Source organism: Oculina patagonica, chromosome 4, assembly GCF_052425735.1.
Source record: "Oculina patagonica isolate OP01 chromosome 4, crgOcupat, whole genome shotgun sequence".
NCBI classification, from domain to species: domain Eukaryota; kingdom Metazoa; phylum Cnidaria; class Anthozoa; order Scleractinia; family Oculinidae; genus Oculina; species Oculina patagonica.
Window position 1 is genome coordinate 60172638 of NC_135761.1, and position 17604 is coordinate 60190241.

General features: G+C 38.4%; 1 protein-coding gene across 1 annotated transcript; it reads left to right on the plus strand.

Moving 5' to 3' along the window:
• Nucleotides 1-2852: 2852 nt before the first annotated feature.
• LOC144647791 (contactin-associated protein-like 5) lies at nt 2853-8383 on the plus strand. Its single transcript, XM_078507490.1, has 4 exons — nt 2853-2940; nt 4950-5206; nt 5940-6051; nt 7724-8383. Exons 1-4 carry the CDS (start codon nt 2862-2864, stop codon nt 8320-8322), a joined length of 1047 nt encoding a protein of 348 aa, XP_078363616.1. The 5' UTR covers nt 2853-2861; the 3' UTR covers nt 8323-8383.
• Nucleotides 8384-17604: the final 9221 nt, after the last annotated feature.

A 17604-nucleotide genomic window follows, 5' to 3' on the forward strand; every position in this document is an offset into this window, starting at 1 on the left:
CTGACCTGAAATTCATTATTAACGGATCCGCCAATGCCAGTAATCATTAACAGACCTAAAAATAAGCGCGATAGAATTCTGACAGTTACCATAAAAACGAGCACTGTTTATAATCAACTCAAATTCAATTTAAGGGTATGACTTTGCTCCTTAAATTTAATGATAACCAAAAGACATGAAAAGAGGAGAATCTGTAGCATGAAATTGCTGAACTTTACATTATTTTTAAGTTATGACGTCACAAACACTTAATGACGTCATATCGCTAATCTTAGCAAATCCATGCTACAGAATTTGCTTTTAAATGCACTCTACTCTTGGCGTTGATTAAAATGGAGAAAAATGTAAACTGTGTGAGTTTTCAGGGTTTTTGCGTTCTGGTCACGTCACTTTCCAAATATGAAACGTTAAACTGCAAGGCTGATCGAAATGCGTAGAAAACTTAATGCGGCAGACACATGATAGAGACAAATCCGAGAGTCAAGAATGCATAACTGTAGACAGCTGTTTCGGACTCTTTAGTCCTCGTCAGTACAGTATTATGCCACAGAGAACAGAATGTACAGCCAACGCGAGTCAGGTCTTCTATATAGATCCTGCTTAGCAGGATTTTGTTCGTGGCCAAGTGCAGTTTGTTCGTTTCTTTCCAAGTATGGTCAGGACTGCTGAAAATGAAGGCAACCTTCAATAAAACAAATACGGCCAAAATCTAAACATAGAATACTACCCGGGGGGGGGGGGGTACTCCCTATAATGGCCTATACGGGGAGGCTCCGCCCGAAAGGGGTACCTTTTTCAGGCTTCAGGTATACAAAAGGGTAGGGATTTCACGAGTTTAGGTATATAAAAGGGTATGGAAATCTATCATTTAGGTTTTTAAAACGGCCTTTTATTAAAATATTTCGAACAGACGCAATTTATGCCTGTATTATTTTAAGTTATTAAGCGCTACACGAAAATGACAAGAAAAAGTCCTGTTTTAAGTCCACGCCACGTCTTTCAGGTATATGAAAGGGGTACCTTTTTTCAGTTAAAGGTATACGAAAGGGGTACAATTTCTGTCAAAATGGTATATAAAAGGGTAAGGGGTTAGAACTCGGGGCGGAGCCTCCCCGTATAAAATTTTTTTGAGTACCCCCCCCCCCCGGGGAATAATAAGGGAGGCCAAGATATGACGGTTGGAAGTCATCCATAGTAACCATTATGTAGTTAAGGGTCTCCCCCCTTAGAATGAGTATTTTTAACCTCTAACGACGTTGCCATGGTAACTAATTTGATGTCAAAACAACTTAAAATTATTCATTGATACAAATTGGCGCTAAAAGTTTCTCTCCGCATTACTGGTGTAGCCAAAGACGGAAGCGTTTAAACCATAACAAGAACCTTTTATAATTTTTTCCTTTTCATCGTATTATCTTAAAAAAAAACCCACCGAGAATTAAGGCTGACCGTACGGTAGGTATGTCGATTTAAACAAATGTGAGAAAAAGGTGGATCCACTTAAGTGGATTAGCCAACGTCGCAGGCTACAGTGGCAAAAATAAGGAGGAAAAAGTTTTGAACTTTTCATTCTGATAAATCCGTTGAATTGCAATGTTTCAGACCCCAGAATCTAAAGCATATGTCGCCATGCCTGTGCGACACAGATATGATCAGCCAAGGCGCCTACTAATTCTTTGCAATATTAACAACTGAAAACGTGCTCTTTAAGAATAGTTTCGGGAGGTCAGAAAAGACAGAGAGAAGAAAAAATTTGAAATGTTGTAATAATCAATGAAAATTAAAACAAAGCAAAAATGAATATGAATATATTGTAAAAAAAAGCAGCATCGCACTATTCCTGTACTTTTATTGACTAAACACAACTAAAAACAAGTTACGCAACCATTTTGTTTTATTTCTACATTTTTCATGAAATTTTCGCGACACGTTAATTTCGCAATTCCAAAAAAAAAAAATGAGAAATTAAAGTGACGCGAACAATATAAGTGTCGCGAACATAACATGACCCGAAACTTAAGTGACTTACCGTTATGTCAAAAATCAAGAAAGAATGAGTTAAGTTCCACTGAAGGAAGGAATCTTCAATGTAAATGGCTGTTGTGGTTAATTGACTCAAGAAAAATAATTTACGTACAAGCATAAACTGCTTGTGGACATTGCGAGAACTGCTTTGTTGTTAATTAATGATTAATGATGTTTTCGGAGTAGATAAAATATGAACTGGAGATCTGTCCGGCCCGCCATTGTAAACGCCTATACAGATTGGACGCGAATATTTTATTCTACTTGTGAAATGAAAACAATAAATTGAATGCAAAGTATTGTTATGCGATTCGGTAGAGATCTGTATAAAAAATTAATGAATACTAATTAGCTGAGCAGGAGTTTGTATCAAGAGTTAATTTTATTGTTTGATTTGTATTGGGGTTTACAGTTGTGTACATGTGATCTGAATACTGCGCTGGGATCGGTTTGCACCATAATAAATAGTTAATGATTTAATTATTTTTAAAAAAGGCTAAAAACGGATAAAAAGTTGTTAAAGCTCTTAAAAACAAAATGTTTTCGACTCTAAGGTCATCAACAGTGTAAAATGCCTAAGAGTCGAAAACGTTTTGTTTTTAAGAACTTTAACAACTTTTTATATCCGTTTTTAGCCTTTTTAAATTACTTCAGTTATTGAGCAAGATTATGACAAATAGCTTATGAATTTTACAAATGTAGTTTTACATGTGAGTTATTTCCGAACTCCCCATATATAATTTACAATGTAAAACAATACTAGTTAAGTCCATAAGCTGATGTTTTTAAAATATTTTTACAGTTTAAACCAAGCGGCTTGGTGAAAACTTACGGACATGATTAGATATACAGCCATCTTCCAAGTAAAGTTAACTTTACTATTTGTCATTTCAAAAACGCAATCGGTCGAATCTGGTAAGTAAAATGTAGTGTGTCGTATTTCAGTAATTCTAAGGGATATTAATAATGCTACACCGGCACGCACATTCGGTAAATATGAAATAACTCCGTGACAAGTTTTTTGCAACACGCAAGTAAAAAAGAGGGAGTTTTCTCTTCGTCCGAATGTATATGTCACGCTTTGTCTTAAACCATCTTCGCAGCGAGATTATAATAGATATAAACCTAACTAAAACGGTGCTGACTGATTCCACGGAAGATACTCGAAAAAAATTATACTGGAAGGTTTCGCTGCGAGGTCTTAATCTGACTCCTACCTTTTCATATACCATTTTCAAGAAAAAAAGGTATCCTTTCATATACCTTTTGAATAGGAAATTGGTACCCCTTTCACATATCTACAGGTGGGATACTTCAGCTCTTTTTTTATTGTTTTTCGCTCAAATAGCCTCGTAATGGTTGAGCGTTAGGCGGGTCTGTTCGAGATATTTCGAAAGCCTTTTTAAAAACCAAAATGACAGTTTTCCCAATACTTTAACTCGTGGAAATCTCTACCCTTTCATATACCTACAGCCTGAATAAGGTATCCCCCTTGCAAGGTGCCTGTCCGCACAGTCTACTATAAAGGTAAAGTCTGCTTCGAGCCTAGTGGCCCATACAGGCCGAAGCTTATCCCGGTTTCCGTAGCATTAAGCGACTGAGAGTATTGCTACTCCCCCCTGGATGGGATGCTAGTCCATCGCAGGATTACCCCCCGGCAGTAAATTCGCCGTTACCCATTTATACACCTGGGTGGAGAGAGGCACTGTGAGAGTAAAGTGTCTTGCCCAAGAACACAACGCAGCGCCCCGGCCAGGCCTCGAACCCGGGCCGTTCGACTCGGAGGCGAGCGCGCTAACCATTAGGCCACCGCGCCTCCAAACACTACTACTATAGGGACCTTTAATAAACCCTCCAGAGAACTGAATATTGGAAGATTGTAACTCGAATCACAACGAACCTCTAACCCATTGCCTTCCATTGAGCCCTCAACCGGTTTCTGAAGGTTCCTTTCGCGCTGAAGGGCTAAGGCGTGATTTTTTTTTTCTGATTTTTTCGACTTGAGAACGCTTTTTTAATTATTCCTCATTAATGTACTTTGTTATTCCTCTCGTTTGATCAATTCCAGAATCTAATCTATTTTTCTCTATAAAAGCATCTTTTCAATGGCGGTAAGACATAAAACAATATCATTTGGAATGTTTTTGTACTTTTCACAATACCAAGATAATTTACACTAATAATAACGAACAGGGCTCAAGGTTACCCGGTGAGACTGCGCACTGGAATTATAAAATTTGCAATAACACTTGTCAAAGTTCTATTGTTCTTCACTGTTACTGATATATTAGAAACAGAACGCACGACTAATTTTATAATTTGAGCTGTCACTTACAAGCCGTAGGGAATGTAATACAATAACATTTGCGAAAATTGCTAAGCGTTGATGAGGATGATTATCATTTAAAGATGATTTCCAGTCCGTACTGCGCAGACTCAGGGTTTGTTTTCATTTTTGTTTTGAATTCGTTGAAACGTTACACTTCGGTGATAGCGTACATGAAGTTTTTTAGTTCGCCATTACGGATCGTTTCGTTCAAGAATTCACGATGAGCTAAAACGTCCGTTTGAAATACCGTCGAGCTTCTTTTACTTGTTATTATTGTTTTGCAAGGATATCTGGCGTTAATAATCAAGAAAAAGGTAAGTTTTGTCCCGGAATTTTTATTTTTGCTAGTAGACATTCTTCTGTTTGTGAGGCTCACAAACATTGCAGGCGGAGATTGCGCAGTACGGACTGGAAATCATCTTTAATCCATAGTGCATTTAATTGAAAAGAAACTTGATTCATCACGAGTCCAAATCAATTGCACTAACCGACATTTGTTGTTTATTACTTACATGTAAAGGTAGTATGGATGAATTTTTCCTTCAAGATTGAAATTCAAGCTATTTTTTTTCTTTTTTATCTAATTATCTTGCAGCCGAAACTTGCAAATTCCCACCGTTAATCCGTTTCAGCAAATTGGTCCCTGATCACGTGCTTGAGGGGCGTGTCATATCATCTGTTCACGTGGCAAGCGATCAGGAATGTCAAATGAAATGCATCCTAAGTAGACTGTGCGACAGCTTTAATCTTGGTCCCCAGACCTCCTCCAAGCATTACCCCTGCGAAGTACTGGATCGAAGATTTAGCAGAAAGAAAACGAAAAGGAAAGGATGGAAATTTAGAGCAGGAAAGGTAAGTAGCTCTTTGTTGTTAAAAGTTTATTTATCTTGCAATTGTTTAGATAAATAGGGGGCCCTTATGCATGTTACGTCAGACTGACTATTCTTCACGAAGCCTAATACGAAGGGCAAAGTCGTAAATTTTATCAAGAGCAAATTCCCAAAGCATCAAAGATGAAAGGGATACCCACGTTGTATGAAGGTGGTTAAGGGACGGACCATTATTTTCTTGGAGGGGGAGGGGGGGGGGGATGAAAAATTTTCCTCTGCAAACTTTTTTTTTAGTTTATGTACCTCTGCAAATATTTTTTTTCGAAATTCTTACTATTTTTTGTTATACATATCGTGTTTGCAAACAATTTATTTTGTCTTTCCAGGCCCTGCAAACAATTTTTTCAATATTTTTCATCCCCCTCCCCCCCCACCTCCAAAAAAATAATGGTCCGTCCCTAAGGGTTGAGAATAATTCGCGTAAACGAGGCTTGCTATCACGCATGCGTGAAACCGCAAACGTTGTTGGTAAAAAGATGACTCGTGGGAGAGGGTAACAATACACCAGACTACCAGGGACAACTTTACTTTAATATGAACAGGCATATTTTGTTTCCGAACAGAAACAAACAAGCAAAAGAAACAATTTTGAAAAAAAAATTCTTTGAAACAGCAATTCGTCTGAGATAGCAGCTTATAAATTACTCTGCGAAAATCTCCTCGCGACTCATGCACCATGTTTTCAATTTTTCTAGTGCCAGACCTCTCCCTGTCTGAACGGTGGGACATGTTATACCTTGAACAATGATGAGCCACTCTGCGCCTGCGCAGGCACTTGGAAAGGTGACACTTGTAATCGGTTAACAGGTAAGATGTCGAGCCTTGTACCATAATTATTTCTATTTGAACAGGTGATCGAATTGGTACGGAAGGTAGAGGGGGCAGGGGTGTTCTAACTTAGGGAAAGTCCATTATTTTCCTCGGGGGGTTGGGGGGAGAGGGTGTACGAAAAAATTTCCACCTAAAACTTTTTTCTGTTATTCATGCACCTCTGCAAACAATTTTTTCCACATGCAAACTATTTTTTAATACTTTGCATTCCCCCTCCCCCTCCAGGAAAAAAATGTCCGTCCATTTATATAAGGTAAAATGCTAAGTGTGTCATCACATTTTCTTATAGCGGAGCTCCACAGCGGCCCGAGAGCGGAGCCCCATAACCATAAGAAAAGACAGGATCGTGCATGCATACATGACATAGAAATAGAAAGACCCATCTGTTCTTGTTTTCATGGTTTTAACGGCTAGCGGCATGCCTTGAAGTTGTTTTGACGTTTTGAAATATACAATATCATCAAAAGTTTTATTACATGGCCAAGGCTAGCTGGATTAGATGAAATTCAAGCGAAAATGTACAAAGTTTAAGCTTTAAATCATCTTTTATTACGGACGCCATCTTGCCGCTTACTTCGTTGCCATGGAAATGTTATAATTTCACAAATAAACGTTAAAATTTCGCGCCAAAATTAAGGAGTAATTTGTCACCTATGATATTATTGGTGAAATAATATATGAATGAAATAACATAAATAAAAAAAATCGGTCTAGAAAAGTATAAAAGGTAAATAACCGGGGAGCTCCGCTTTTAGACTTGCCTAAATCTATATATTAGCACAACTAAAGTAAAGCGCGCGTTCTGATTGGTTGATTTAGCATCTAATTTTTACCAATGGGTGCACGCTGACGTATGCCTTCAACCTAAGCGCGCACTAATCTGATGCGACATGGCACAAGAAAGTGCCACTACTTCACGAATTTTTCCATGTTTTCTCGATATTCCTGTGAATTTAAAAAGCTAAACATAAGAAAAACCATTTCTCCATAATGCCGAAGACTTTGAGGTAAAATGCAAGTTTGAAATAAATCAAAAGTTTGTTTGTTTGTTTTTTTTTTCTTAATTTAAGGTTTTTGTCAGCGTTTACGCGAGCACAACACGCAATTGTATAAATAAGTGCGCGCTCTTTTACCTCAAAGCAACTGTAAATCGCCTAAAAGTTGTGCTATAAAACAAATGGTAAACGTCACAGCGTGCACTGTGTGTGTTGTTCGTCCTTCGTATTCGAAGATGACCATAAGACATCTAGATTCTTCGGTGAGTCCGGAGATGGCTGATAAGGCCAATCTGGGCAAGGAAGCCTCTCCCACATGTGGAGCAGAAGTGGGTAGGGGCTGTGCAGTTTGTGCTGACGGCTCTTCCCTTGCGTGCAGCGTGCACTATTGAGTTACAGATGCACTCGGGAGGTTTACGCTTTTTCGTGCTTAGCAACCTCCCACTTGCATTTGTAACTCAATAGTGCACGCTGTGACGTTTACCATTTGTTAATTAATATTCTTTTGGACCCTTCGTGACCTTCATTTCGTGACGTAGACTGTGTCGCAGTCTATCAAAGCGGCGAGGGTGATAAATTTGTTTTGTAACAATTTTGTAACAATCCATTCAACTGCGCATGATGTTTACTGGGCTTTTTTTTCGTTTACTTAGCAACATGTAGTGATTGGAAAGCTTTGAACTCTTCAGCTCCGAGCGGCTTCAATGTCATATCTCCCGGCTATCAAGCCGGCGTGACACCGTTTACTGTCTACTGCAACATGACTTACAAGAACGGAGTTGGCGTGACAGTCATCAGTCACGACAGCGAAGACAGGACATCTGTCAAGGGTTGTGATCCTCATGGGTGTTATTCACGTGATATCAATTATCAAGGTGCCAGTCTCCTGCAACTGGAAAACCTCGTTGCTGTGTCGGGCCACTGCGAGCAATTTATTAAGTATGAATGTTTGGGCTCTTCACTCACTAGAGGTTGGTGGGTGTCAAGAGATGGTATACGAATGAGCTATTGGGGAGGAGGAAGTGGAAGTGGAAGTAGCCAATGCGCATGCGGAATGACCAACTCGTGCGATGTTCTCGGTTATGGTTGCAACTGCAACATAAACGACGATGTAATACGAGAGGACAGTGGTTATCTCACAGACAAGTCATCATTACCCGTCAGTCAGCTGAGGTTTGGTGACGCAGGGGGACCAGGTGAACAGGGATGGCATACTCTTGGAAAACTGTATTGTTATGGCTTCCCTGTATAATCGAATCAATGCTAATTACCATTAATTAACGTCACAGTTTTGCACGTTTTCTTTAATCAATCTACTCGAATGTTGGTATCGTTGACACTAAAATAACAGCTGTCATAATATATAAATACAAAGATGGTTAATAGATCGTTTTCACGTAATGTCATCAAAATTCTAAATTTAAAACTATTAATCCTACCAAACTGTTCTTTTAACATGTTCTTGGCATCAGTGTCACTGGTTACGGGGAAGATTTTGTCACAGTAGAGTGCTTTCTTCTGGAGATAAAGCGTTTTGAAATTTGAGACAGCCTTATTTAACGTGATCTGAAATGCTACAGAAACCAATATTTTTGCCATTTTAATACTTCCGTATATACTATTCAGAGTCTAAACGATAACGAAGTCATTCCGAAGTGAAAACTCGTATCATTGTTAGCGAAATCCGGTTTTCTTCTAGTAGACTTTTCTGGACGCCATATTGATGTACCACTTGCGTACACCAATTCGGGGCGAACCTACACTAAGTTCCGTAATTTTCTGAATATTTTTTTTTTCACCATAACTTGATTGCAATGAACACTGCAGAGGTGAAATGTGGGCAGTGCTTTTCTTTCAATCTACTCTAAAATCTCTGAATTTGTTGATGTTCAATGCAAGACAAACGATTTTTGTTATTTTGGTGAAAACGATCTATAATATCCCCTAATAAAACTGCTGAAGCGATCTGTGGTCATAGCTTAAAATATAAAAATGTTTAAAACAGATCTAAAAATATGAAAGGATACTCTAAATTGTCGATCGCCTTCTGCGGTCTTCTTCAGAGAATGATGGATTTTGCAAGTTTCGCAGAATTCTAATGAGTTGCATTGACGTTTCTAATGCAACAATGAATCAAACAAAACAAACACGCAACCAAGAGCCCAGGAGAATCCGAAGGCATACACGTCCATCCCGTATGTGAAAGGAGTGTCGGAGCGCGTTCGACGGATTTTGAGCCGCGAAAACACCAGTACGAACGTTAACGTTAGGAAATATCTTCAAAAAGCCCAAGGACCGACCGAATAAAGAGCAGTTGAAAGGAATCGTATACAAAGTGACTTGCAGGACATGCTCATTTGCATACCGTATTTTCTCGATTAAACGCCGGGCCCCGAATAAACGCCGGGTCTCCAAGGTAGAGTGGTAAGTAAGCCTTTCAGGCGTTTGTTCAAGGTGTAATATGCTTAAGGTATGATGGCAAGATACATTCATGTCACAAATAATGATTTAAAACCCTTGTTTAATAAACTTTTTGCAAGAATAAACTGCACCATTCAAATAAACGCCGGATCCACGAAGCCAAGTTTGAAATAAACGCCGGGGGCGTTTAATTGAGAAAATACGGTACGTTAGGGAAAGCAAAAGAATCTGGATATCGCGAGGGGCCGAACACAGGCCCGGAACAAACGGAAATATCAACTCCGCGATTAAACATCATGCAGAAATCGGCCACGACATACATCCAAGTTACGCCGAAATTCTTGAAACAGGTGTAAGCAGCAAGAACAAAAGACTGTTTCTGGAGTCTTTACATTCTTTTCTCGACAAAGACACTATAAACGAAAGAGCGCCCTTCCCAAGGGTTTACGCATCGCTAGTTGCTCCCCAGGGGGGCAACGAACAATAACGTCAATGCAACTCATTAGAATTCTGCGAACCTTGCAAAATCCATCATTTTCTCTGAAGAAGACCGCAGAAGGCGATCGAAAATTTAGAGTATCCTTTTATATTTTTAGATCTGTGTTTAACATTTTTATATTTTAAGATATCCCCTAATATCCCTTTTTATCTAAGGCAAATTTTCAGACAGCAACGCAAGATATTGTTATGGTTGCACTGCAGCTTATCATGATATATAACATTACAGTGCTTGTGTAGTTTTAAAGGAATCAAAAGAAAAAATTAAGTGGTGTAATTTAATGGCTCTGTCATCTACTTGTTGTAAATTTCAATTATGATTTTCGTATGACCGTGAGAAACTGTTTTCTTTTTTAGTTTTTCGATTTGTTTTATCCGCCAGTAATTGAAAGGATCAAAACAATCTTCACGTTTCAATGGTCGATTCCCTCTATAGCGCGCGCCTGCAGGGAATCACGGTAGTTGTATTCATCAAACCATGCGCGAGACTCAGCAACGAGTCTCACGTTGCTGAGTCTCGCGCATGGTTTGACGAATACAACTACCGTGATTCCCTGCAGGCGCGCGCTATAGAGGGAATCGGGTATTGACCAGCGGGTCAAGAGAAACGTTGATTCTGGGAACGAGATTGTTTGCGTGTTCGCCAAACCAACCAAATCCGTGCATGCGCGTTCGCCTCCGTTCGCTAAGCCAATCAATTTTCTACTTTCTAGTCCGTTTTCTGTGTTGTTTTTGTTCATTTCAAGGATATGGTGAACATTTCTCTACCAGTAGAAACCAGCTTGTTTTATACATGCCTAGCTTCATAACAGCACTTGAAACCAGTAGCCAATCGAACGCCAAAGAGCTTCTTTGAATGTATTTGAATTGTATTCTTCTTTTTTTGAGAAACATGATAGTTTTGTCAGCATGCAATTACACAAAAAGCTCAATTCAAAGGAAACAGTTGGACCGCCCCCGTCATCAGTAACTATGAGGATTTGTAGATATGTCGACGTAAACAAATCCACTTTTGAGAATTCTCTCGAGACAAAAATTAACAGGGAAAATTTCTGAACTTTTTATGCCGATTAATCTGTTGTATTGCAATGTTTTAAAACTCAGAATCTAAAAAATATGTCGCCATGCCTGTGCAAAACAGATATTATAAGCCTAGGCGCCTACTGATTCTTTGCAATATTAGCAACTGAAAACGTGTTCTTTTAGAATAGTTTCGGGAGGTTAGAAAATACAGAGAGAAGACAAGCTTAAAATGTTCTAATGATTAATGTAAATCGAAACAAATACTAAAGGCACACATCTGTAGATGACATTACATATTGTCAAGTAATCACGTTCGCCCTCACTAACTGCAAAGTCGAGCTACGAACGTTAAACGGCGACCGTTTACCTCCCTGCACAAAACCCCGGGGCCAGGGTGGCTACCATGTAACAGGGATGGGGATGCTCGTGGGAATATAGTAAAGCAGACCAGAAGAGCAGTAGGGGTATGTGTGGGTGTTTTAACTTTTGATAGTGTAATGTTTGTTGGGCAATTACGAGAAAAGTGAAAAAGAAATGTATTTCTTTTAGTTTTTAATAAGCATGTATTGCAAATTATTCTCATTGGGGTTTTCATACTCCTTTAGAAACCACTCCTTGTGAATATCACACCACTTGACGCCCACCAATTTACTCGAAGTTGTTTTTCCTTATTTTTTTTGTTTATATAGAGTGTGTAGCGTTTCCTAAACTAATATAAGTTTGCTTTCACTGTAGCTTGTAATAGTTGAAATTTTGTATCTGTCACGTTTTTCATTCCTTTTTACTGCCTCTGTTTAATAGGTTGTAATTTTACTCACATTTTTCTTCACTGCTTATGTTGTAGCTTAGTTATATTTAGCTTACGTCAGTACGTATACTGTAACATTTCAGTTTTTCGCCTATATATCTTTGTATTATACTGATGTAATAAACTCGATCGCTGGCAGCTCCCTCCACAATTTGTTGTGTTGTTTGCGTCTTTACTTATAACAGAAATGTTTTCTATTTGGCTGAGCGAAGCGAAAGAGAATAGAAACGAACGTTAAAAGTTAGGGATCACAAAAGCATTTCACCATTTTTTGTTTACTTTTACTATTCAATCAACAGAACTACAGTCGACTCCCGATAACTCAAACCCTCGCTAACTCGAACCAAAATCGATTTCCCCTGGATTTCCGTTATACATTTACTGTAATTTTACCCTCGGTTACTCGAACCCTCGATATCTCGAACCTCCCGCTAACTCGAACCAATTTTCGTTTCCCTTCAGGTCATTTTTGTGGTTACCAAGGTAACCATAATGCTACGGTCTGGGTAAGTAAGTAAGACTTTCCGAAGCACGAAGTAAGAACGAGAGCGTACCGAAACGGCACGAGGATTTCTCAAGTTCTCCAGGTAGCTTTTTACGATTACAATACAATTCTTTAGAAGGATATATGAGTTACGGTGATGAATTGTTAGGATTTAGCTAAATATGAGGATTCCGATTGAAAAAAGCCACCTTCACAATCATTACGGCGCTTTCGAACTGTCCACGATCGACAATCGACTGCTTTGATGAACCGCTGGCCGAACGTAGTTGGAACATGATGCTTGGCACGTGCGTATGGGCGAACGTAGTTGGAATATGATGATTGCCACGTGCATATGGCCGAACGTAGTTGGAACATGATGCTTCGCACGGATATTGCTTCGAAGAAACACTTTCCTAAGCACGAAGGAAGAACGAAAGCGTACCTGAAACGGCACGAGGATTTACCAAATAACTTCTGGCCATAAAACTCTTTCCCGTACTACCCTTTAAATATCGTTTCTTCAGGAACGATGGCGAAAAAAATAACCAAAAATATATTTTTCGTCCTACAAATTTTGGTAGAATGCATGACAAGGTTATTACCCAATCCCCCCGCAAATTTGAATGTGGCCTACACGACGTGTTATTTATATTTACTTTATGCGTTCTAAACCTTGCTTGTTGCTTAGAATGAATGTCTGAATTTATCTCTGAGTATAAGGAGATCGTTATATTTTGCAGAAAAGGGCCTTTGGGACAACAGAGGTAAAAAAATATTCGAAATTCTGTGACGCTACTTGGCCGAAAAATATATGCTAAGTTATGCAAATTAGATTATTCATGAAGCTTAGATAAATTGTAATAAATTCTATATTTATTTACTGCAGACAGTAACCACGTGCCTTCTTAGAGGGCTTTCACTGTTATTTATATAATTTCATCCTCGATTACTCGAATCATGCCTGTCAATACGCGACTAGTCAAAACAAACAGTGTACTGTAATCAAAAACATTGAATTTATTTTGAAATAAAAACGTTCCAAAGTCAGAGTCGCCCCCGAAATACCCCCTCAAACCCGGGGAAGGGGGGGGGGGGGGTTACTCAAAAATGTTTCATACGGGAAAGCTCCGCCCCGAGGTCCAACCCCTTACCTTTTAATATACCATTTTGACAGAAAAGGTACCCCTTTCGTTACCTTTAATGGAGATATGGTACCACTTCAAATACCTACACGACATGACATATACTTAACCCTTAATATGCTGAAATTACTCCAAAAAAACGCGTTTTTTTAACCGTTAATCGATTTTCATGGCTCTACGGTCCTAAATTTCTCTAAACTTTGCTAGAATGCACTTTCTGACACTGCATTAAGTTTTTGATGACAATTCCATGTAAAAATGTACAACTTTTTACTTTGGCGCATTTTTTTTTTTTTTTTTTTTGCTGAACCGTTCCGATTTTTTTCCTTGCTCCTTTCCTTTTCGTTTTTCTCTGCTTTCTTCTTCTCTCTATCTTTTACTCTGTGCACGCCTTCTACTGGCCTGAAAAGTTTTGATCTTAATCAATGGAAAACCCTGGAAAGGAGACCATGATCAAGTACAGGTAAATTGGCCTGTTTTAGCACCAATTTTACACCAAAAACTGATCACGTTTTTTTCGATTAGCTCTGTCGGAATGCAGTCAATGTTCAAGATGGACACTCCTGTGGAAAGATCTATCCAAACTCTATAAGTTGCACGTCACAAACATCTGCTGACGTGTAAATTGGTGACGTCATAAGTGGTTGAATGGCCATTCCTTCAAATCCCGGAATAATCCGGACTTAGCATATTAAGGGTTAAGACAGGAAGTTTTCTTGTCATTTTTATGTAGCGCTTAATTAATTAAGAAGATACAGCTATAAGTTGCGTCTGTTCAAAATATTTAAATTAAAGACCTTTTAAAATATCTTAATGACAAATTTCCCTACCCTTTCATATACCTAAACTAGTGAAATCCCTACCCTTTAATATACCTAAAGCTTGAAAAGGTACCCCTTTCGGGCGGAGCCTTCCCGTATAGGCTATTATAGGGAGTACCCCCCGGGGGGGGCATCAAAACACGAACTGTGCAACAAACATAACATAACATAACATAACATAACATAACATAACATATACTTCTTTATTTAGACACGGTAAAAACATCAGCTACAAGAATGGATCAAAGCACAATAATAATAAAAAAAAACTGATTTACATGTTTGCCGTGTGGGAGCACGAGGGAGACATCAGGCAATTGATGTCCTTTAAAGTGGCTCAAGGATATCTAGCAGTTCTGGCATCGTGGGGAAGGCTATTCCACAACTGTGCCCCACTGTAATAGAAACTTCGTTTTAAAAAATCAGTACGGGGCTTAGGTAGAGCTTACTTATTTGCCTTGTCTATAAGATTATATTCTGTGCTGAATGGTTTAAATAGGTCTTGTAAGTACTCCGGAGCTTGTTTATTGATCAATAGTGTGCCATGCCATTGACGTGCTACAGACATTTACTTTGTTGGTGGCGGTTGATACCGATTCACATACATACATACAAATACATACAAATATAAAAATACTAATATTATACAAATAGATATATAGATAGATTATTGAAATTACACAAATATGTTTTACAATTCTAATAAGTTATAAATGATTTCAAGATTACTTAAATTAGTTATATTATTATTATGTTGAGCAAGCATAGCAGCTGCATCGTCCGTCCAACACATCAGTTAGGTTACTGGCCCGAACTGCTTTTTTAAATTCACAAAGGCTTGTTTTATTGCGAAGGTCTTTGTCCACTTTTCCCCAGAGATAGGGACCTAAATATCTTATACTATGATTACCATAATTTACAGTGTTGAACCTAGGTATTGGAAAATCGCTACTACGCAAATCATAATTCTTAGATTGTTTGTAAAATATGTCACAAATGTGTTTAGGTGCCAGTAAATTTTTAACCTTGTACATTAATATCAGTATGTCTTGTAGTCGTCTATTTACTAAACTAGGCAGCTTTGCCTTACTTAATAATTCATCATAAGATGCCGTCTTGCTATTATATACTGCACGTAGTGCCCGCTCTTGTACCCTTTCTAGTTTTCTAGTGTCAGATGCTTTGCAGAAATGCCACACAGTATGACAATACGTGAGATTATAGGTAGAATTGCCGCTTTGTATAATTGGAGCTTGGCTTCTGTAGGGATCATCTTTTTAAGGCGTACTAAGACACCAACTTTAGAAAACTTTCCAAGCTTAGAAAACTTTCAAGGATAATCGATAGTATGAGATTAGTTAAGAAGCGTATTGAAAGTAAATCGCATGAAAACTGTAGCAGTAGCCCGACGTTGCTTCCTTTTGAAACCTGCAAAGTTCGCAGTACCTGGACTTCTCTTCCTGCTTTGCTTTGTTGTTTTAAATTACGTTACATTATGATTCATACAGTAATTTAGAAATGTATTGTTCCATTTTCATTCGACTTCTCAATGCTCAAGACTCTCAATACTCAATAATTAAAATTGATTAAAATGTACACTTGATGAATCGAAAAACAAGAAACACCGTTTTTTCTAATTCTCTGTCATTTGTTCTCAACTTTCGATAACTCGAACTCTCGACAACTCGAACCTTTTTCAATTTCCCTTGAAGGTTCGAGTTATCGGGAGTCGACTGTAATTTAAACAACGACTGTATTTTACATATCTGTATGTCCATAAAATGACCTACATAGTTAGTGGACTACCTTTCCAGTTGGTCACCCATCCAAGTATCAACCTCACCGAACAGGGCTTAACTTCGGCGATCGGACAAGAACCGCTGCCTACCTTGTGGTATCAGTCCCAGACGAGATAAAGGGCTATAAAGAGTGCATAAATCGTCTAATAAAGTTAAGTCCAGTTTAAGCAAAGATAGTGCCTGGTTGTTAAAAGAGCCATTTAAAACTCGCTTTTTTCGCTATTTGCATCTTGGACAGATACCACAAGGAAGGCACCTGTTCTCTTCCGATCGCCGAAGTTACGCCTGTTCGGCGGTGTTGATGCTTGGATGGGTGACCAACTGGAAATACCCGTGTCCATCACGAAATCGAAAGCTTTCATGCCTTTCCATTTTCCTCGCGAATTTAATTTTTAACAGGGACTCGATAGCTAAGATCCAGAAAGACTGCGTGAACTTACGTTTGGCAATGAAGGGTCTATTGCAGTTTTCAGTAAAATTTGGGATCGCTAAGGACTAGACTACCAAATGAACCCTAAAATAGTAGCCCTTTAACGAATGTTGTTTTAAAATAATTGGGACAGCCTTAAACCCCCGTAGAGTGGAACTCGCATATGAAAGTGACGGGGATGCTCAAGGTCTCACTTAAGGATGTAAATGTTGGATTCGTGGTCTCATTTAGGGTTTTCAGGACAGCAGGCTGATATTTTTAGCCGTCAGAGTTGCACGATTTGAATGATTTGCATTGGTCGTCGTATAAATTAATCGTATAATATTTGAAAATGTACTCAGCATTGCACGAGCCTTAAGACGAATGCAATTTGATAGAATCATTCAGTTCATGAATATGACTGAGAAAATTACGAACGCTCACGTATTACTTATTTGCACTGTAATGCAAATTAGAACTTAATGATGAATTTTCTTGCTCTCGGCCAAACACAGTGAAGTCATTTTTCTCAGTCCAAAAATAAGATACACATTTTATCATGTTTTGTGGGACCCTTCATTAAACACGTAAGAGATCTGCTTCCCAGGATCAGAAATTTTCACCTCAAAACAAAAACTTAATTTCTGAACCGAAGCGCACCTGAAAATTGACCCAGTTTATTTATTTTCTGTGAAATCGTGAATAGTATTTTAGCCCCCTCATCGCTCACAGCATTATACTGCCTTTGAAATGTTCTCGCTCATTTTTCGTTTGTTTTTTTCTCAATTTACTGATACACTAACATTGGGGTGGGACATTTTTTTTTCTATTTCAACTAAAAGTCCTCTCGTGGCACAACGAACATGAAGAAATTCCCTTGTATTTTTGATAATCCAGGAGGCATTTTCAACTTAACAAATTCAAACAAAGGTTCAGAAAAAAAACAAAATAGTTATTAATCTTTAATCATGTTTTCCTGTCATACAATGCCTGTTATTTCCTAGCATTACACTGCTTTTGAATTGTTCTCGCTTCTTGTTTCATTTGCTTATTTTTTTTCCTATGATAAAGTAACATCGAGGAGGGAACATTTTCTTGTTGTTGTTTTTTTCTATTTCAACTAAAA